General features: G+C 40.0%; 1 protein-coding gene across 2 annotated transcripts in view; it reads left to right on the plus strand.

Annotated features, from left to right (window-relative positions):
- The first annotated feature begins 11,801 nt into the window (after window positions 1–11,801).
- The window catches only part of cldn19 (claudin 19), an 11,611-nt gene continuing 1,607 nt past the window's right edge, over window positions 11,802–21,805 (plus strand). Inside the window, exons 1-4 of one of the 2 annotated variants that reach the window (XM_027168784.2) lie at window positions 11,802–12,515; window positions 18,061–18,225; window positions 18,503–18,587; window positions 19,226–19,372. In XM_027168784.2, the coding sequence (XP_027024585.1) occupies window positions 12,293–12,515; window positions 18,061–18,225; window positions 18,503–18,587; window positions 19,226–19,372 (620 nt within the window). In that variant the 5' untranslated portion in view covers window positions 11,802–12,292. The remainder of the gene's footprint in view (window positions 12,516–18,060; window positions 18,226–18,502; window positions 18,588–19,225; window positions 19,373–21,805) is intronic. The other variant, XM_027168782.2, reaches the window with a different exon arrangement.

Below are 21,805 nucleotides of genomic sequence, written 5' to 3' on the forward strand. Positions count from 1 at the left end.
GAGCTTTGAAGTGAGACAAGGGGTTTACACACACTTTGTGCATGTGTGTGTGTGTGTGTGCGTGTGTGTGTGTGTTGTAATCACGCCTTTCTGTGTTTTACATGTGAATAGAACCAAGCCCACATAAGGAGATGAGCGTACATACCAGAACATCATGGAAGAGAGCGCATCTTTTCAGATGCTCCACAGTTTCTTTGTATTGCTTTGTTTTTTGTTTTTTTTTGCCGAATAGACATAAGAAAAATGTGTGAATACATGCAAAATGTAAATGGAAATTCATGTGCATATATTTCAAAGAATGTCAGTCTTTTTCCAGCTTTTATTCTGGCGTCATGGTCTTACAGATAGACGTCAAGTTCTCTATTAGATTCAGACATTTCTCTTAAATGAGTGGTTTGTCGTATGTCGAGAAGCGTTGCTTCCACGTTCCTCGAGGAACCTGATCTGAAAAGCTGAAGAGTGGTAAGATTTGCAAAAGAGATCTTTTTTTTTTCTTCTAAGCTGGCCCTGGTTATATGTGAAAAGAACAAGGACAACCTGAGGAGAACCCGATGAGAACCCGAGAAAAAGGAGAGTGGATATGGGAAAAGGAGACAACTTCATACTTGTAGTTGTGCAATAAAACAGGCCCTCTGTGTTCCTCCTACTGCTGATGGAGTGGGCAGATCCAAGACTGAGTGTAATGTGATGGGCAGATGGATAAAGTAGCACACGATTCACCCTTCCTAGCTCTATACACAGTACAGGCCAAAAGTTTTGACACCCCTTCTCATTCAAAGAGTTTTCTTTATTTTCATGACTATGAAAATTGTAGATTCACACTGAAGGCATCAAAACTATGAGTTAACACGTGTGGAATTATATACGTACATAACAAAAAAGTGTGAAACGACTGAAAATATGTCTTCTACGTTGAAAATAATATTCTAGGTTCTTCAAAGAACCTTTTGCTTTGATTACTGCTTTGCACACTCTTGGCATTCTCTTGATGAGCTTCAAGAGACACCTGAAATGGTCTTCTGACAGTCTTGAAGGAGTTCCCAGAGATGCTTAGCACTTGTTGGCCCTTTTGCCTTCACTCTGCGGTCCAGCTCACCCCAAACCATCTCGATCGGGTTCAGGTCCGGTGACTGTGGAGGCCAGGTCATCTGGTGCAGCACCCCATCACTCTCCTTCATGGTCAAATAGCCCTTACACAGCCTGGAGGTGTGTTTGGGGTCATTGTCCTGTTGAAAAGGTGGTGTGTCCAAACTTTTGGTAGGTGTATATATATATATATATATATATATATATATATATATATATATATATATATATATATATATATATATATACCACAGAAATCTTTAACGTTCTGGAAGCTGGAAAGGTTCGCTGTGTGTTTATTTGAAGATCCAGGAAGCTTCAATAACAAATGCACAAAAGGTCAAGCTTATTTATTTATTTATTTATTTATTTATTTATTTATTTATTTATTTTTTACATACATGACACTTTGTGATGCTAATAATGTAGTTTAAGACAGATTTGTTCACAGAGAACATAAAAAAGTCATTTATTTATTTTGAAATAAAGGTTTCAAGTATGGAACTGATTCTGTAGCTAGCTAGTCAGCAGGCAAAAAGCAGTAAAAATAATAAGTTAGCTAGCTAGTTAGCTAGTGAGGCAAAGCGGACAAAAGGTAGTCGGAATTCTAGGAATGTTAGTCGGTTTCGAGCAGTAGGAAACTTGTCAAGCCTAATAATCTTGATAGCGGTCAAACCGAGCATAACGTTGTCAGCAAGGTAGCCAGTTGTCAAACTAGTCAAAAAAATAGTCAACTAGCTAGTTGCTAATATTGCTAGCTACAAAAAAAATGAAAAATAAATTAGAAAAATTGACAGTTAGCTAGTGTATAAAATGCTAGTAATGCTAGAAGCCATACTGAGCAAAAATTAGTTGGCTCGCTATCTACCGGTAAAAAGTAGTTAGCTAGCTAATAGCAAAAATGTGCAAAATATAGTCAGCTAGCTAGTAGCAACGCATTACCATTACTGACAAGTTTTGATGTACACTAGCCAAATTTGTATGATGTATTTTTGCTACAAGTTTACTTTTTTATGTGAACCATAGCTTAGTGCTAGCATTTGTTTCTGTCATATTAAACTTGTGTCTTCTGTGTGTGCCGTCCTGTCATAGCGCTCATGGCTAAGCCGGGAGACACAGAGCACTTTGTCTTGTGGAGGATTGCTGTGGATATGGTGTGTATGAGGTTATCTATTGTTTCAATGCTACAGTACAGCGCTGTTTTTTATCTCTTCCACACAGGAATGTACAAACTCTAGTATCCTTGTTGTGTCCACATGTCGTCTTTGTGCTCGTTTATTAGCTCAAGAAACGAAACCAACGCAACTGTGCTTGCTTTTGTGTGAAAATGTTTCAGAAACTATTTTATGGTTCCTTAGGATTAAAATACTGGCGGTTAGCGGTTATAAAGCGTAATTAAGCGGGATTAGCGCTGTGAGGGATTTAGACGTTAATACTGAGGAGGAGTGCGGTGTGTAGTGCACAAAGCCAGAAGTCTAATATGTTTTGAATTAGGGAAATACACCAGAGGAAAAGAGCAATCGTGTGTTGTTTGTTTGGTGAAATAAAGACCATTCTTCTCCTCGCTTCTCTTCTCATAGAAAAGGCTTTTGAATTGAAATGTGAAGAGATTTAAAGAGTGTTGTGGTGGTTTCCAGGGAGCCAGACGCAGCATGTCTCTCTGTATCTCTCTCTCTCTCTCTCTCTCTCTCTCTCTCTCTCTCTCTCTCTCTCTCTCTCTCTCTCTCTCTCTCTCTCTCTCTCTACAGGATTAAGCCGGACACAGCGGGACGTGGCCTGACAAACTGAATTCCAACTCTGCCTTGAAAAGGTGACCAGCAGGCAAACGCAACCTAACATGAATTAGTGCTCATGAGGCCAGGGGGAAAAAGTCCAGAAACATTAATTACTACTTGAATTAGGCTTATAAACATCACTCATCCCATTGGTTTGGTTTATTATTACTTGCTTCAGAAGGTGTTTATAGTGAGCTGAAATACATAAGCCATACATATCACACTTACGTTATAATGCCATGTGATGCCTAAATAAGCCCTTCATAAGTGGTGTACCCTTTTACCTTTTCTTTCTTTCGCTCTTTCGTTCACTTGTAGGTGGTGGTTATAATGCCTATATAAGCTCTACATGACAAGTGACATACAACAACATAAATATTTACAGATGGGGGTTATAATTCTGTGATACCTACATAAGCACTTCATAATCTCTAAGTGGCTTAGCTATATACCTTTTCTTTTGTTACACTTGTTATCTATGATTGCTGTGATGCTCTGTGATGCCTACATTAGAACTTTATAAGTATAAGTGACATAAACATTTGTCTTTATGTAAGCATTTGTTTCAAACAGCAGACTATTTTATTGTAACACTTGTTATAGATGGTAAATAAAGTGCTATGTTATGCCCACAAAAGTCCTTAATGATAAGTGACATAAACCTACGTAAACAGTTGTGGTTACAGTGCTGTAACACTTTATGGGCTGACATAAGGATATTCCAAAATATTCTACGACAGTCTCATGACAGTGTGATGGCATGTTAATGACAGGGTTATGTATATTCTCTAGGGTCAGATGCTTTGACGTGTGAACAAATGTCAGCCCAGAAAGTGTCATAACACAACCTGTTGTCCACTACACTTGTTATGTCAACATGAGTTTGGAATAGACAAAAACAATCATGTCATTTAAAATATTTTGGATATTTATGTAGATTTAGTCCAGCTGTAGGATGAGCTTGTGTATGTTTTATGCAGCCCTATGAGCACTGAAACGTTTTTATTCATTTGTATAAATGTCCTCTATATAGATATCTATCTATCTCACTCTATCTATCCTCTATCTATTTCACTGAAAGTAGATTTTTTTTTTTTCCGAACCTAGAAGTTAGCCGTATGTAGTCAAGCACTTCCACAGCATCCACAAGACATCGTTTTAAGCGGATTGCTTAACACAAGGAAACCTTTTCTCACTGGGAATAAATGAAGGCATTGTGTGAAGTTTTGAAGGATGCCTGGATGATGACTTCAGCGGGCAGTGTGATGAACTTGTCCTTATTCCCCTGAAAGCCGTGGACGAATCCGGTGCTGGCCTGGGACAGGCTCCAAGTCACTGAAGTAGAGCCTGAACCTGAACGTAGATGAAAGAGGAAGGAGGAACTCATCACTGGTCAGGAGGACGGGTTTTTATTCATGTAGCTTATCACTGGTGATGTTTTTTTATCAAAAACAATCAATGAATTCTCACTGACTGGCCTCACTGTTCACACTTATGGCATCTACGAACAAAACTGGAGAAGAAAAAAATTCAAAAATACATTTTTGTATTGATTATAAAGTATTGATTATAATTTTTATATAAAAATTATATAAAATATAATTCTTAAATAGGCCATTCATAAGCCTGTGTCATAGTCATATTCCATTATTTGTAACACTTTCTACAGATTGTGGGTATAATGCTGTGTGATGCCTACATAAGCCTTTCAAATGCTTAAGCCTAGCATTTGTTTAATAACTGTTGTTACAGATGGTGGTTATAATGCAGTGTGATGCCTATATAAGCCCTTCATAACCTTAAGCCTAGGATTTGTTTATTAACATTTGTTACAGATGGTTGTTATAATGCAGTGTGACGCCTACATAAGCCATTCATAAGCTTACGCTTATGATTTGTTTATTAACACTTGTTACAGATAGTGGTTGTAATGCAGTGTGATGCCTATATAAGCCCTTCATAACCTTAAGCCTCGGATTTGTTTATTAACACTTGTTACAGATGGTTGTTATAAAGCAGTGTGACGCCTACATAAGCCATTCATAAGCTTACGCTTACGATTTGTTTATTAACACTTGTTACAGATGGTTGTTATAATGCAGTGTGATGCCTATATAAGCCCTTCATAACCTTAAGCCTAGGATTTGTTTATTAACACTTGTTACAGATGGTTGTTATAAAGCAGTGTGACGCCTACATAAGCCATTCATAAGCTTACGCTTACGATTTGTTTATTAACACTTGTTACAGATGGTAGTTATAATGCAGTGTGATGCCTATATAAGCCCTTCATAACCTTAAGCCTAGGATTTGTTTATTAACATTTGTTACAGATGGTTGTTATAAAGCAGTATGATGCCTATATAAGCCCTTCATAACCTTAAGCCTAGGATTTGTTTATTAACACTTGTTACAGATGGTTCTTATAATGCAGTGTGATGCCTACATAAGCCCTTCATAACCTTAAACCTAGGATTTGTTTATTAACACTTGTTACAGATGGTGGTTATAATGAAGCGTAATGCCTATATAAGCCCTTCATAACCTTAAGCCTAGGATTTGTTTATTAACACTTGTTACAGATGGTGGTTATAATGCAGTGTGATGCCTATTATAAGCATTCATAACCTTAAGCCTAGGATTTGTTTATTTACACTTGTTACAGATGGTTGTTATAAAGCAGTGTGATGCCTACATAAGCCATTCATAAGCTTACGCTTATGATTTGTTTATTAACACTTGTTACAGATGGTGGTTATAATGAAGTGTGATGCCTACATAAGCCCTTCAAAAGCATAAGGTACATAAACACCTTTTGTTTGCTCCCCCTTTTTTGCTTCCATGTCTTTTTGGAGCTTCTTTGTTTCAGGTCTGTCAAATAAAGATGTCAATGAACATCGCCATGGATACAGCCGGCTTAAGCTTCATCCGCAACAGATGAGAAGCGCGAGCCAAAGCAAAGAAGCTGCCACTGTGCTCACTTTATGTCTGGTCTAAAAACGACCAATGTACTGTTGACTCCATAAGTATCAGAATGGTGCTCGTAGTGAATTTTTTTACTCAACCATTCGGATATGTTACTGGTCTAATTCCTTATAGATCCTTTAATTGGGTTTCTCTCTTTTAAATAATTGTTTCTAATTCTGGTGAACACGGTGGCTTAGTGGTTAGCATGTTCGCCTCACACCTACAGGGTTGGGGGTTCGATTCCCGCCTCCGCCTCTTGTGTGTGCAGTTTGCATGTTCTCCCCGTGCCTCGGGGGTTTCCTCCGGGTACTCCGGTTTTCTCCACCGGTCCAAAGACATGCATGGTAGGTTGATTGGCATCTCTGGGAAATTGTCCGTAGTGTGTGAGTGTGTGAGTGAATGAGAGTGTGTGTGTGCCCTGTGATGGGTTGGCACTCCGTGCCTCCGTGCTGCCTTGATGCCCGATGACGCCTGAGATAGGCACAGGCTCCCCGTGACCCGAGAAGTTCGGATAAGCGGTAGAAAATGAATGAGTGGGTGAGTGAGTGTTTCTTACTTCTTACCCATGAGCACCATTTGCCCCAGCTACCCCTACACCTATTTGTTCGCCTGTTGATTCCCACCCATCAGCCAACTTTAACTGCTACCGATCGGGGTGGGTGAATGCTAACACATACCTCCTCTGAGACGCATTTAAACTACTGCATCACAGGGAAGCAGAACACACAGGGATGAAAACTTTATCGACCTTCTTAGGCTACGGTCAGACGTCCAGCGACTTTCATTTTTAGTGAGAGCCGGCAACTTCTGTTAGCAGATAGAGACGGACGTGGCCGCGTTAGCGACTACCGATGGGAGTGAAGACAGTACAGGTCACGTGATCCTTCCTAAAGAATGCACACCGCTTCTCCTTCGGTTCGTATGATGTGATGCCGATAAGCACTTTTTAACTTCTTACACGCCAAATCTCCCTCCAGAACTTCTAGTTTTTAGCGGAAGGATAACGTATTTGTTCTCAAACAGATCGCTAGTCACGCCACCCACGGATAAACATTGTTACTATAGCAACCGATAGTAGGATTGCATACCGCAACTTCGTTGAAAGGCGATCGGCATCGATTAAACAGCTGTTTGTGTGAACAGTTGTCGAAAGAAAAGCCTCAAAGACAAAAATATATGAGGTGGATGTTTGAGTATGTTTATTATTGAGGAATTAATGCAAAGCATATCACGAACGTGTCAGAGAAGATAAGAAGAGAACGACGGGAATATGCGAGACGTCTCAACGTGCTTATGATATTAATTAATTGCTTTTTTTCTCTCTCTCTCTCGTTCTAGCACTTCGTGTCTTCTGTACGATCTGTTTCGCTGACGTTAGAGGTCGCAGGAGGAGTCACGGAGGACAAATTTCACTGTATTGTATAACTGACTGTTTACTGTACACAGAAAAGAAACTCTTCCATTTTAAATCGGAGTCGTATTAAGTAGGAATTCAGGTTGATTTGTGTTAATTGGGCTTTCTGTATGAGCAAGAATGTCCTTGTCTTCGAAGCTGCCAAATCGCTAAGAACCGCAGCACAATGGTGGATTAGTTTGACACATTCCCTTTCTAATCTCCCCTGATTTTAGCCTCTGCCCCCTGCTCAGCTGTTGTACCTCATGGGCTTGGATCAAGAAACTAACATCATCAGAAACTTCTCTAAAACCCAGGTAGACAAACGTTATCAGAGACCTCCTGTTCCCTACTTCAGGGGTCAGGTGTTGGTTGTTGAGAGGCCACAAAGAGTGACAAAGAGTCCATCCGGACATGGACAAGTGCGCATGAGTAATCAGGGCCCCCTATTTACCCTTACTCTTGTATAGTACTTGCTATCGTTAAGTGGTCTCTTATGGATCTGGACACGTATACAATTCGGACACTCCAAGCTCACGCTGTAGAAATCGGGAAAAAAAGATTCTTTCCAATTCCTCTGACAATCGTGTTCCGTTCCAGGCTGTGTTTAGAAGAAAAATGTAAAAAAAAAAACCCGAAAAAGTAAAAGACTAGAAAGCGCAATTTGTTAATGAGGACCTGAAAAAAATGAGTCGCTTGTTTCCCATGTCACGGCACGTAGCACAGGTCCGCGTCGTCCGGGAGGTCCAGGATGAACGATCCGGTCTTGTTAGCTGCAACATGACGCAGCGTCTTTGATCGTGTCAGCTGATTTTTAAGCTCAGAGAAAGGTACAAGAGGATTGGTGCGACTCGACCCGCTTTCTGCGATTACATGCTCGTTGCGCTTTTCAAATCTGGTCATGAGGCTACACGAAGGAAGTACACAGGAAGTCATCTGGACATGATCAAATAAGGGTGTGATCACATGATAAACGCTCGTGCACCGGTGCGTAAAATCACGCTCGGTTATGACTCAGAACACGGACACATCCTGTAAATAATGCTCAGCTCTTATATTTTTGCTCAGCTTTGTCCCACTCCAGTATTATCGTAATGCATAAATGTTTGTTTTCTTTAGCCGTGTCTCGGTTTCAACTCACGCTCATGATGACAAACTGGAATGACCAGGAATAACAAGAAAGGAAAATGACCTCAGGTTAACATTTCTAAAACAACCCCAGGATAGCTAAAGTACACAGCGTGCCATTCTGGACAGTCTGAAAGTGCTGCTTTCTGAAAGCGTAAGCTCTCTCCAGCCTGAATATTGTACCGAAGAGTGATTAATCCAGTTAAGTGGCTTCACTCGACGCACATAGAACTGGTTTCAGATACTAAAATACTCTGTTCTGATAAATATCATACATTAAGAGCATATAAATCGTATTTAGAGGCCATTTTTACTCGTGTCCTCTGTTAGAGTGATTTAAATGATATAATCATGATATCGTTATTGCACTGTTTTTATTTCTCCCCACGAGATTTTTTTTCCGGCTATCAGATTTTAAACATTTTGATAAACAAATAAAACATTTTGATGTCTCAGAGTTTGTGACTCAGTAGCTAGTCCTCAGGGTGGGGAATAAAAACCCCCCAGAAAAAAAAGCTGTATACGTGATTCAGAGCTCAGGACTCCAGTAGAGCGACACAGCAATCAGGCCACCATGTCCATAACAACCAGCAATCTGATAAGGCACTAATGTGCCCATGTTATCAACCTCATTAACAAGTTTCCTGTTTAGAAAGACCTCCTGTAGGGGCAGAGATACGCCTACGGAAAAAGAAAAAAAGGAAAAAAAAAAAAAAGCAAGCTTTCATCCGCCTCACTGTTATTTACTTTTTTATGCATTGTTATAATTTTTTTACATTTTATTATTTAATTTGATGATGATGATGATGATGATGATGATGATGATGATTATTATTATTATTAATATTATTATTATTATTATTATTACTACAATGTGCTTTATATAACGAATTAAACTCCGTCCTCTCGGCTTTTCTTTTCTTTTACTTCGAGTATGCACCCTGCAGGAGCATGAATAAAAAAAAAAGAAAAAACTTTTCAGTCTTTCTAATTAGCCAGCAATGAACTTGACCAGATGGCCTTTTCATTCAACGGTCAAAGTTTCCTATTAAAACTCCTAAGCTTCTGGAGTTTGAACAGGAGGATGAGGATGAGGAGGAGGAGGAGGAGGAGTGGGCTTTGATTATAATGCGTCCTAGTTCCAAAGTAGTTCTCTAAATCAGAATCTAAATCTGTAACTGACTCATTGCTCACTCATCTGAGTCAGTCTGAGATTGTGTAAATACAGTACTACTGAACAGCAGCCTTAGGGTAGTGTTTAATGAAAAAAAAAAAGAAACCTCCTCGAATAAAAGTTGATATGGAAAGTATCTCCTAACATGTCAAGCTTTTTTTTTCCTTACAAAAATGTTATTAAATTTCCTAATTATTTCTATTTCGATTCAACTTGATTAGATATTATTTGTATATCAACTTTATATTCAGGATATTTACAATTTTGGCATTTTGGCACATGTCCTTTTCCAGAACGTCTTACATTTATACAACTGAGCAACTGAGGTTTAAGCATCTTGCTTAGGGGCCCAGGAGTGGCAGCTTGTTGGCCCTGGGATTCAAACTCAAGACCTTCTGAACAGTAGTCCAACACCATTGCCATTGAGCTACCATTTCCCCCACATTCATTCATTCATTCACTACGGCTTATCCGAACTTCTCGGGTCACGGGGAGCCTGTGCCTATCTCAGGCGTCATCGGGCATCGAGGCAGGATACACCATGGACGGAGTGCCAACCCATCACAGGGCACACACACACACTCTCATTCACTCACACACACACACACTACGGACAATTTTCCAGAGATGCCAATCAACCTACCATGCATGTCTTTGGACCAGGGGAGGAAACCGGAGTACCCGGAGGAAACCCCCGAGGCACGGGGAGAACATGCAAACTCCACACACACAAGGCGGAGGCGGGAATCGAACCCCGACCCTTGAGGTGTGAGGCGAACGTGCTAACCACTAAGCCACCGTGCCTCCCATTTCCCCACATACAAATTTGAAATTTATCCGTAACAAGTGAGCCAGCGGTGATCTTTGGAGAGGAAAAAATCTCCCTGAGATGATATGAGGAAGAAACCTTTAGAGGAACCTCATCCTCATCTGGGTGACACCGGAGAACGATGCTAATCATCCATTTTATGAATTAATGCAATACGAAGTGAGATTGTGTCACGTTCAGGAAAATAATCAAGGACAGGGTGATTTGATATGGCCCGGGATAACTGTTACCATGGTTACCGCTACCTCTCCGGAGTTGATATCATAGCAATTTGGCACAAGTACGTTTTTATATCCATTAGCTTATATCAGCTTTTTAAATCAGTTGTGTTTTGTGTTTCAGTTTCTCCGCTTCTCCACCCCTGGGCCTCGGCTCTGTGTGTCTGAGCAGCCAGTGTGAGTTAGCGAAGTTTTGGTGAGTGGTATTTTAATCCGTTCCGTCAGACCGCGGGTGAAGACATGTTTGGAGAAGAGTCTGTCCGAACTGCACAGATACAAACTGCTCTTATATAAACAGTTAGCTCAGGGGAATCATACCGTCGAAGGGAAATGGGGTGGAGTGGGCAGTTTTGGGATCGGTTGGGTGGACGAGAGCAATTTTGTGGCCTCAGAGGGGACAAAAAAGAAGAAAGAAGGTTTGTTATCTAGACAATTAACCTCTTGGTCGAAAAAGCATCAATCCCAGAGGGGATTATGAAAAAAAACCCAAACATGACCTCTGGTTCTTTGTCTCTTATGTCAGATTTTAACGGTGTACATTATACGTGGCGTGAAAACATGCAAAACATGCAGAACGGGATCGTGAACGCGCCGCACTAACCCCACTGGTGGATGGAAGGAAATTATGGATTGTTCTGTATAGAACACGACACACTGGATGAGTATCTTTCAGCTCATCATGTGTGACTAACCCAAACGGCGCCATCTTTCCTTACTCCGATGACCCGTTCACATTGGCACCGTCTCGAGGATTAACTCGAACGAGGTTCCCATGGAGCTCTGTAGACCTGTCATAGGCCAGGCTCTTAAATCTTCAGCGAGAGCAGGAGGTTTTGTCCTCCTTTCATGAGCACAGTGTTTAACTGGTTGATTTACGCTCGCACTTCTCTTCTGGGTTCTGGGGTTTCCAAGACTGGCATGCATCTACCCAAACTTCAGTAGACGCAAAACAAGAAACAAAACCGCATCGACATACTGTAGGGTATGATGATAACACCTGATGGATTTTGTTTAAAAGTTGAATCTTTTGTGACATTATGGTTTAATGAGCTGAACTTTGCTTTGAATTCCTTACAGTGGGCGATGGATCGACCAATTGGGGAGAACTTTAAGCCCTGACCCTCCGCCCCCTTTTTTTTACATTCAGCCTGTCAGAGCTGCTTTTGTGTCTGAAGTATGGCTTCTGTGTGTGTGTGTGTGTGTGTGTGTGTGTGTGTGTGTGTGTGTGTGTGTGTGTGTGTGTGTTTTCCCCTCCTATTAGTGCCGCTCAGCCTCCTGAGCACCAGTACAGTAGTGTGTCGAGAGCAGCTATGCAGTGTGTAGACCGGGACTCAACTCCAGCCTGATGCGAAATTCTGGCCAACACTGATTCTGAAGGTTTGTTGGAGAGTTGCTGCTGGTTCTCCGAGTGTCTCGAGTCGAATGCAAGGAAAGCACAGAGCTCCAGATGCCATTGACTGAAGCGAATGCGAGCCATAAGAGGACACACCGAGTGAACAGAAAGTTGGCTGGCGGAAGAAACCATTTCCTTTTGTTTACTTTCTGAAGAACCTTGATTGCTTTCTGCCAAGCAAGGGAACATCAGGCGTTTGCTCAAAGCAAGTCTTTATGGGGAAGTTCTTTGTGGCCATTTTTTAAATAGAAGATTAATAGAACTACGAGACACACGAGAGAAAAGAAAAAAAAAAGAAAAAGAAAAAGAAGAACAGAAGAAGTGTAAGGATGGCAAATTCAGGATTTCAGCTCCTGGGCTACTTCTTGGCTCTAGGTGGATGGATCGGGATCATCTCGACCACCGTGCTGCCCCAGTGGAAGCAGTCGTCGTACGCTGGAGACGCCATCATCATGGCAGTTGGGCTGTATGAGGGGCTGTGGATGTCCTGCGCATCCCAGAGTACAGGACAGGTGCAGTGTAAGATCTTCGACTCGCTGCTGTCCCTCGACAGTAAGTACAATGGCGCCGATGAGAGCTGCCTCTCGCCGAACCTTCGGCTCCGCTCGGTCTTTGCGTGTCACTCGGTTGCACTGGGTATGATCTCGAGAGCTCTTTGTAAAGTGTTTAGAGTCAGAGTAGACCCAAAAGTTGAGAAAGTTATCAGCACTGCTTTGTTATACAGACATACAGCTTCCTCAAGCCTCGGTGTAACGCAAACCCGACGGCATAATGTCGATCGTAATTACGCACCTTTTACACAAGCTACTCAACTTTTAAAGCTGAAAATCGACGTCGGGATTTTCTTTATATTTCCTAGCATTGAGTTCCTTTTCATCTAGTTATCATTCACTATGCATTAAGCAGTTGCAAGATGTTTACTGATTTATCATCTTATTAATGCACCTCGGTTTCGACAGAAGCAGCTTATTGTTCTGATTTCATGAATGGTGGTTGTTTTGAGAAGAAAAGCCCAGTGTTGAGACAAACGCCACAGATATGTCTAGCATGCTAAACACTTCTCTCTACACAATACACTGCAATTGTTTCTTTATTACTGTGCAAATCGGTTGTGTATCTTATGCTAAGATATGCACCAGGCTTGGGTTATTACGCAATCTTGTTATCAAAAGGCCTACAATTGTGAACCAAGCTCAGAGAAGGAGAATCGTCGAGGATGATGATGATATTGTGGAGTGGCTTGTTATTTGTCAGACAGTTTTACAGTGAATTGTACTGTATTCTTCCTGGCCAAATGACTTACAGTACAGTTTATTGGTGTAATCTATCGTTTGCTTCGTCGATACACGCTCGGTATCCTTTTTACCCATTTGTACAAGAGCACCGATCATTCTGGAGCTGATTGTGACTTATTTAATCCGTCTGTGGGTTCTGGATTTATAGTTAGGAATTGAGGAAACATCACATCCAGGCTGTTTGATGATGCTTCCATATCATTGTTAAGTTTTAACACAAGCTAAAGCAAGAAAATTGGTGTCGTTCATCATCAGTACTTCTAAAACTAGTACAAGACAATAAGGAGTAAAAATAAACCCAAAGTTGTGACAAAGTTAAGGAAGCTACATGGCTCATTTCCATCTGCATCAATAGGAGCTCAGTATACACCACGAACCCCACGGAGAATACTGTACAACTCATGTTAGAAACCACAAAGGGTGATGGGACTGTCTGATTCCACTGCCCCCCTCCCTCGCTGGTGCCATTGTTGCTCTAGTCTTAGGTCATCTGGATGGATAGTAACTGCAATGTTCTGGTTTGTGTATATACAGACAGCCTTGGCATCCTACAGCGCTGCATTGTTTGCCCTCTTGCTTGGGCTTCTGGCATCCTTTCTTGAATAATTGTTATTATGCATAGAGTCATTTGACCTCCGGACAACCGGCACTGTATGGGACTAGAAACATTCACACTCACACACACACACACATACATAGATACACAAACATACAGTACATCCAGCAATGCCAAGCAACCATGCCAAGCCTTCGAAATACAATAAATCGTTCCCTTTTTTATTTATTTTTTTATTAAGACCAAGAATTAAGCTCAGCAATCTAAAGCCACTGAGCTACCATCATGAAGCTAGAAGAGTATTTTTATCTGTAATCTCTTTAGAATAGCTGCAGCGATGCGCGGGGTCCAAGCACCTTTCACGAATCAACGTAAACGGGAGATAAACGGGAGATAAACAACTAAACAGGAAGTGGAAGAGTTCAGCAGCTCGTCTGTTTCTTCTGTTACTTCATCTGGTGGCTCAGTGTTACCTTATTAGAAATTTTGACTGGTTATTAAAACATTTGGCCTGTAATTTTCCAGAAATAATGTTCTCCTGTCATGACAGTTTGTTATTAGACAAAGTTTTGCGGTTAGACGCGAAGAAATAACGTTAATATATATTTTTAGCGGTAACTAAAAATATGGAGGGAAGTTTAGAAATCTTATGTTAAGATGTTGCGAAAATACCAAAAAGTGACGTGACTTACAGCTAACTACGGTGACCCATACTCAGAAATCGCTCTCTGCATTTGACCCATTATTTATGTATTATTTATTTTATTTACGGCATTTAGCAGACACCCTTATCCAGAGTGACTTACAGCTGAGCAACTGAGGGTTAAGGGACTTGCTCAGGGGCCCAGCAGTGGCAGCTTGGTGGACCTGGGGTTCAATCCCATGACCTTCCGATCAGTAGCCAAACACCTTAACCACTGAGCTACCACATCCAAAGTGCAAACACACAGCAGTGAACACACACACAGCAGTGAACACACACACACACACACACACACACACACACACACACACACACACACACACACACACACACACACACACACACACACACACACACACACACACAAACAGACACACACACACACACACACACACACACACACACACACACACACACACACACACACACACACAAACAGACACACACACACACACACACACACACACACACACACACACACACACACACACACACACACACACACACACACACACACACACACACACACACACACACACACACACCCGGAGCAGTGGGCAGCCATTTATGCTCTGGCGCCCGGGGAGCAGTTGGGGGGTTCGGTGCCTCACTCATGGCTGGCCCAAGACTCGAACCCACAACCTTATGATTACGAGTCAGACTCTGTAACCATTAAGGCAACGACTTGCCCCTTATTGGAAGTGAAATAAACTGTCTGTTAAGCGATTATTTAATTAGCTCAGTGTAATGATGTGAAATGTCAATCATGTGTAAATTCAAAGCTCTCAAAGAGCTGAAAATGAGACAAACGATGTTCTTCGAATGGAATGGCTCAGATAATCGGTATGTGGATCGATTCCTGATTGCTTGAAATAAATTAATAAATAATTGAATCAAACTAGACCAGAGTGATCCAATCCTTAACAAATCCAAAGCCAGTCGGTTCAGAGGTTCGGATTAGTCGTTTTAAATGGATGTAAATGTTCTGGAGCAAAACTTATGACACAAACTTATGACACAAAGAACTCGCCGGATCTTCAGGCTTCGTGACGTTACCAGTGTAAACGCGAATAAATCGTTTGTGAACAAATCTGTTCGTGTCCAGTTCGATGATCGAGGTTTATTCGTAGTCCACAAAAAGATCCTTCTATCAGATTCTGTCAGCGTTTAATAAAACACTAAGCATATAATTTCTACATACGCAACGTACACGGCTTTAGAATTCTGATCTAAATATTCCTCCTGACATAATAAAGGTCTTATTTTCTAAAAAAAAAATGCGTAGCCATGCGCTTGCGATATTTTGTGACGTACAAAAGTGGCCCACGAGCCGGCGAACAATGGACAAAGCCTAAAACACACATGCAGGTTCTTGAAGTATTCACTCGGACAAAGTGCACACTTTGCTGGCCTTTTCTTTGTTTGTGCCAGGCACCGCCAAGCTTGGCACCGGCCACGGGATGGTGGGAGGCAACCTCCGCCCCTCCGCTCGGCCTGACTCTGACTACTCCCATTCAGACAGTAGCTCGGGGATCAAAGCAACACCCTGCTGGGTCAAACCACCCTGTTCCACACAAATCACACCGAGGGATAAAAGCAAGAAAATAAAAATCGCTTTCTCTTGTTAAAGCCTGGCTTCAAAGTGAGTCAGAGTGTAAAACAGAGTTGGGAAAAAAAAGCTTACACGACGTCTCTTTCTCTCCGTCTTTCTCTCCTGTTTTTATTGCTTCATTTCATGTCACTATTTCTTTCAACGTGCAAACAAAAAGGTCAGCGTAGAAAAGCCCCGAGCTCCCGCTAGACTCCGTAGGACAATCCCAAAGCATTAAGAAGTCATTGTTATGAGACGGACTCGCATGTCGTATGCATGAGCCTCGTACACAACGAGCAACAGAAGAGAGAACAATTCTCCTTTTGTGGAAAACACCACGCTAATCCCGGCAGCGTGAAACATGTAACGAAGGCCCGCCTACAGCGTTCTGTATGCGCTGGAAAGACGTGTGGGTTTTGTGTGGAATTTCACAGAGGAATCCGGTCAAACATAACATGAGCGTGAAATGTATGGTTTCTACGGTTTGGTATAAAGCACCATTTATGTTGGTTTAAAATAATCTACACAGCAAAGTGTTTGTTGGTAATCAAATATCGGTCATCACTCAGATATATGTGATATGACAGAAACTTTTACACATGGAAAGAAATTTCTTGCTAGAAAGAAATCCAGCAAATTCCCGAATAAAATCAAAAGATCACTTCACACAGCAGCACATTTTCTCTCACAGCTTTTTTATGTTGATATTCAAACCCAAACATTGAATAATGCAACACATTATTAAATACTATAACACATAACAACTTCTTTTATTTATTTATTTATTTATTTATTTATTTATTTGCTTATTTATTTGCTTGCTTATTTATTTATTTATTTATTTATTTATTTGCTTATTTGTTTGTTTATTTTTTATTTATTTATTTTAATTAATTTATTTATTAATTTAATAAATAAATTAATAAAAATAATAAATATTTATTTATTTATTTATTTATTAAGCTGGTTATAAACAAACTGATCTGGAATTTGTTAGGAATGTTGGAAAATTGTTTGTATCGTACGTTGCTTCCTGAGTTTGTGTACATTTCTGTAAACATACCCTTCATGTTTAAACTGCTTATTTACACCGATTCAAACTAAGCCTAGCTTTTTGATTTTGGGACAAAATTAATGGCACCCTATAGAAGCTGCATTATTGTTAAAATTCGGCGCATTTATAATTTAAGTGGCATTCTCTTGTAACCCGGTTGCCGTTTTGTCGTTTTCTTCTCCCCGTGATCTTTGTCTTTTGTGATTTATGTAAATAAATGTAAATAATTTCTGCCCTGAACATTTGGAAATGTGAACATTTGGACAATGAAAACATTTACAAAGATTTTTTTACTAAAAATGTATAAATATAGCGTTTCTGAGTGAGGTGTTGACCGACTACTTCATTCCCTGTGGATGGGGGTAGCGTCATCCTGGAAGAGACCACGCCCATCACAATGTTGGAATAAATGTTTCATTCTATGATAAAAATGATCGGTTAAAAGAATTTTTCAATGTTTTCATTTGAAAAAAATTATATTTCCAAAATGATAACAGCCACTTGGGCTTTTCCTTGAATTTGTTCCCAGATTGTATGAAAAAGTAAAAAAAAATTTAAATCTTTAAAAATTTAATATTAGATTTAGGAACCTAGCTCAAACATTGTAATTCATAAATTTCTCATTATTTTAATATTCAGTTTGCCATTTTACATAAATATCAAGACAGATTTGTCTCTATGACTTTAGTTCTCAGTTCAAGCCCCGCCCCCTTGTCCACTTCTTTCCCCGCCCCTTAGGACTTGGCAGTAGTGACATGAATTGACAGCCAAATATTATCCTTTCGTGTGTTTATCCTTGTCTTTATTTGTAGTACCATTTCACTCTTATAAACACAGTCTTCTAATCCTACTGTTTCACCTTTAATGGATGTTTTCCTTCTTTTCCTGCTCTTTCCAGTCCACATTCAGACGTGCCGAGCTCTGATGGTCATATCTGTGCTGATGGGCTTCATAGGTATTATAGTGAGTGTAGTAGGCATGAAGTGCACCAGGGTGGGTGACAACAACCCTGCCACCAAGGCCAAGATCGCTATATCTGGAGGAGGCCTCTTCCTGCTTGCAGGTACACACACACACACACACACACACACACACACACACACACACACACACACACACACACACACACACACACACACACACACACATTTCCCCTGTAAATCATAAAAACGTTGTAAACAAGTTGTAGGTTTCATTGTTTCTTCTTCAGATTGCTGTTTGTCTGGATTTAGGTCCAGTATATTTATGTTCTTGGTTGACAGATAAACAAGTGAACAGGAAGTTTGGGGAATTCCCAAACATGGGTAACAAACACTCTCTGATTTCTTCCTTTGGGTTAGGTCTGTGTACGCTGGTGTCTGTGTCCTGGTACGCAACACAAGTCTCTGTTCACTTTTTCGATCCAAACACACCTCCGAATGCCAGGTAAGAAAGTAATGTTCTTTTTTTTCCCTCTATATTACTTGCATGCGCAGTTTATATCCGAGCGAAATGCACAACGACTCGGTTCCTTTTACAACACAGATATGTTACACTGAAACTGAAGACTCCTTCCTTAAACGCCGCATACGGAAAAGGTCGCCGCGGCAACTTTAGCGTGACGTTTTCGAATCCGTTTACGTTTGCAGTCCGTCGTACACGTCTCTGTGAACGACCTGTTACCATAGAAACGAGAGCATATTAGAACGAGCTCGTCGAGGCAGAGCTGCAATCAATATAAAAAGTTTTGACCAATCAGAAATAAGAACTCAAAAATCAGCACAAGGTTTAATGTATCACAGGCTACATCATTTACGAACAAATCTTTAACAATTAAATACCTTAAAGGTCCTCTTATGTTTATCCTGAAGTGTTTTATTTACTGATTCAGATTTACAGATTTAGATTTACAAATGTGTTTTTAGTTTTTAAAGAAAAAAAAAATGTTTCCCACAATTGAAATAAATCAGAAATATCACTCTTATAAAGTTTTTCGCTTACATTAAGTATGTAAGCTAAACGCTTAGCACAGTTTGAATGTCACAGATGTAACACAGATGTCTTCTCCTGTCTTTTTCTTTCAGGTATGAATTTGGCTCCGCCCTGTTTGTCGGTTGGGCGGCGGCCTGCTTGACGATCCTGGGCGGGTCCTTCCTCTGTTGCTCCTGTGCTAACGAGGCCCGAGGAGGGCAGCAGTATTACCGGCAATCACAATCCTCCACTGCCAGAGAGTATGTCTAAAAAAAAAAAAACACATTGAAGCGTGAAAAATAAAAAAATATATAAAACGTAAAGAGCGACGGGCGAAAGAGACAGAGCTCCTCCCCTTTACCAGGATTACACCTCTGAACGTTTTTTCTTTTTTTAGATTATACTTTAGATACACACGGTCTACTATACACAATATACACACCTGCACAGTGTACATAAGCTGTTATAGCGCTTGTCTCAGAGGGTTGCGTTCGAGGGTAAACTAAAATCTTTCGCAACTAATTCGAAATAATCTGGAAATCATTTTTAAAGCAAATCCCAAAGATGAACATGAAGATTTTATTCAGATTCATTCTTCATATTTGTAATTAGAAGAACAGTGGTGTAATCTGGAATCAGGGTTTATTTGCTGGAAAAGAGTCCAAACTTTTGATAAAGTGAGGGATGAGGAAAACAAACGGAAAAAAAAATAATGAGAGATCTCTGGATTTGTTTTTTCTTTCTTTCCTGGCCTGGGCTGCGTGGTTGGAGCTCTGTTTGCCAGCTCGGCATTCCCTCAAACCATCACGACTAAACTCACGCTCCATTGATGAGACTGGATGTTATAAGCATTTCACTGTCTACTTATCAAGACTTTAGGGGATGTTATAACACTTTCAATATATCTATATAAATTATGATAACATTCATAACATGCCATGGTGTACGATGCATCCGTAAGGCTTAATGAATCCCTATAACTATTTATTACATTTTGTTTTGTTGCATTGTTTACACCTGTTACATGAAAGCATTATACATAGTGCTTATTTCACATTATTACATCATTATTACATCTTCTTATGAGGCCCCATGCATGTTATGGATGTTATACATATATGTCATTATACATATAGACTTCACTGAAATGAAATAGAAAGTGTTAATAATACAGCCAAAACTCTACCTATTGGCTATGATGGTGACATAAGTATTCACAATGCATCATAAATACATATAAACCTTTTACATAATATTTATGTAAAGTAGCACATGACATAAAGGCTGTATAAACATCCATAAGCGGCTACAGTTGCATGCACATCACCTTACAGCAAGTGAAGTGCACTACGGATAATCACAATTTGTGTTATTATGTGTAATAGTCTATTGCATCATTATGTCACAGATGTTATAGTGCATTATGCCAACTAACATCATACCTGACCTAAGGTGAGCCTCCATGGTTTATAAGATGTCTTTATCTACTTACTGTATGAGATTTCCTACAGAATCAAGACAGATATAATTGCACTATAATGCAATTTAGATACATTTATAATGCATTATGAATACTGTATTCGTAGCAAGAGTTATCAAGCACTATTTCCAAAAGATTATGTTGTTTCATCCAGATGGAAGATCCGTCAAACTGGCGAGGAAGTTGTAGAAAGTGGAATGCTGAACTCTCGTCTTTAAAACGCAGATCTGTCAGTCGTCACCTCATGTACAGAGAACTCAATGAGCCAGTTATACCTTCGTCTAATTACTTTTAATTATAATTAATTTTTTTTTTAATTAAAAAAATTGACCATGATCATTCAGGAAATCTGCAAAAAAACAAAACGTTTGCATCCCGTGGTATTTCTAGGTTAATACAGTATGTTATAAGCAATTATAGGATGTTATAACACAACGAATTAAGATATTTTTTTAATAATTACTTATGAATACATTCATAACATGTTATAATGCATTTGTAAGGCATCATGAATCCATGTCATTGTTTATGAAAATGTATTCCAGTTTGTTTTGTTGCATTGTTTACAATACATCTCTAAATGTTATAAGAATGCATTAAACACATATAATGGATACATTACTACATCACCGTTATAGGCGCTCATAACACCCCGTGCATGTTATGAATGTGTTCATAGTTCATGGTGCGTATAATCTTATTTTCAAAGAAAAATCTTATTTTATTATATTCAAAAACTGGTTATTTCAGATTTGACTAAATAAGAGCTCGAATGTCTCTATGTGACCAAAAGTATGTGCACCCCTGACCATCACACTCATATATACAGTACATGTTGAATATTTTACTGTTATAATCAGCTCCAGTCTTTTCTCGTGGAAAGGTTTTCCACTAGATGTTGGAGTATGCCTTGAGGATTAATGTTTATTCGGGAACATTAATGAGACTGTAGTGAGATGCTGGGATGTTGAGGAGACTCCATTTCCCTTTGATAACAAAGGTGTTCAGTGGGGTTGAGTCAGAGTCAGGGGTCGGTGCAGGGCACTCGAGTTTATCCTTAACCTCAGTACCATGTCTTCATGGAGCTCAGTTAGTGCACAGGAGCTTTGCCATAGATATTCAGTATTTTTGTTGTATCAGTATGAGCAGGAGCCAGATATGGGTGTGATGGTCAGGGGTGCACAAACTTTTGCCTATATAGTGTACACTGAAT

Source organism: Tachysurus fulvidraco, chromosome 2 (assembly GCF_022655615.1).
Source record: "Tachysurus fulvidraco isolate hzauxx_2018 chromosome 2, HZAU_PFXX_2.0, whole genome shotgun sequence".
Taxonomy (NCBI): Eukaryota; Metazoa; Chordata; class Actinopteri; order Siluriformes; family Bagridae; genus Tachysurus; species Tachysurus fulvidraco.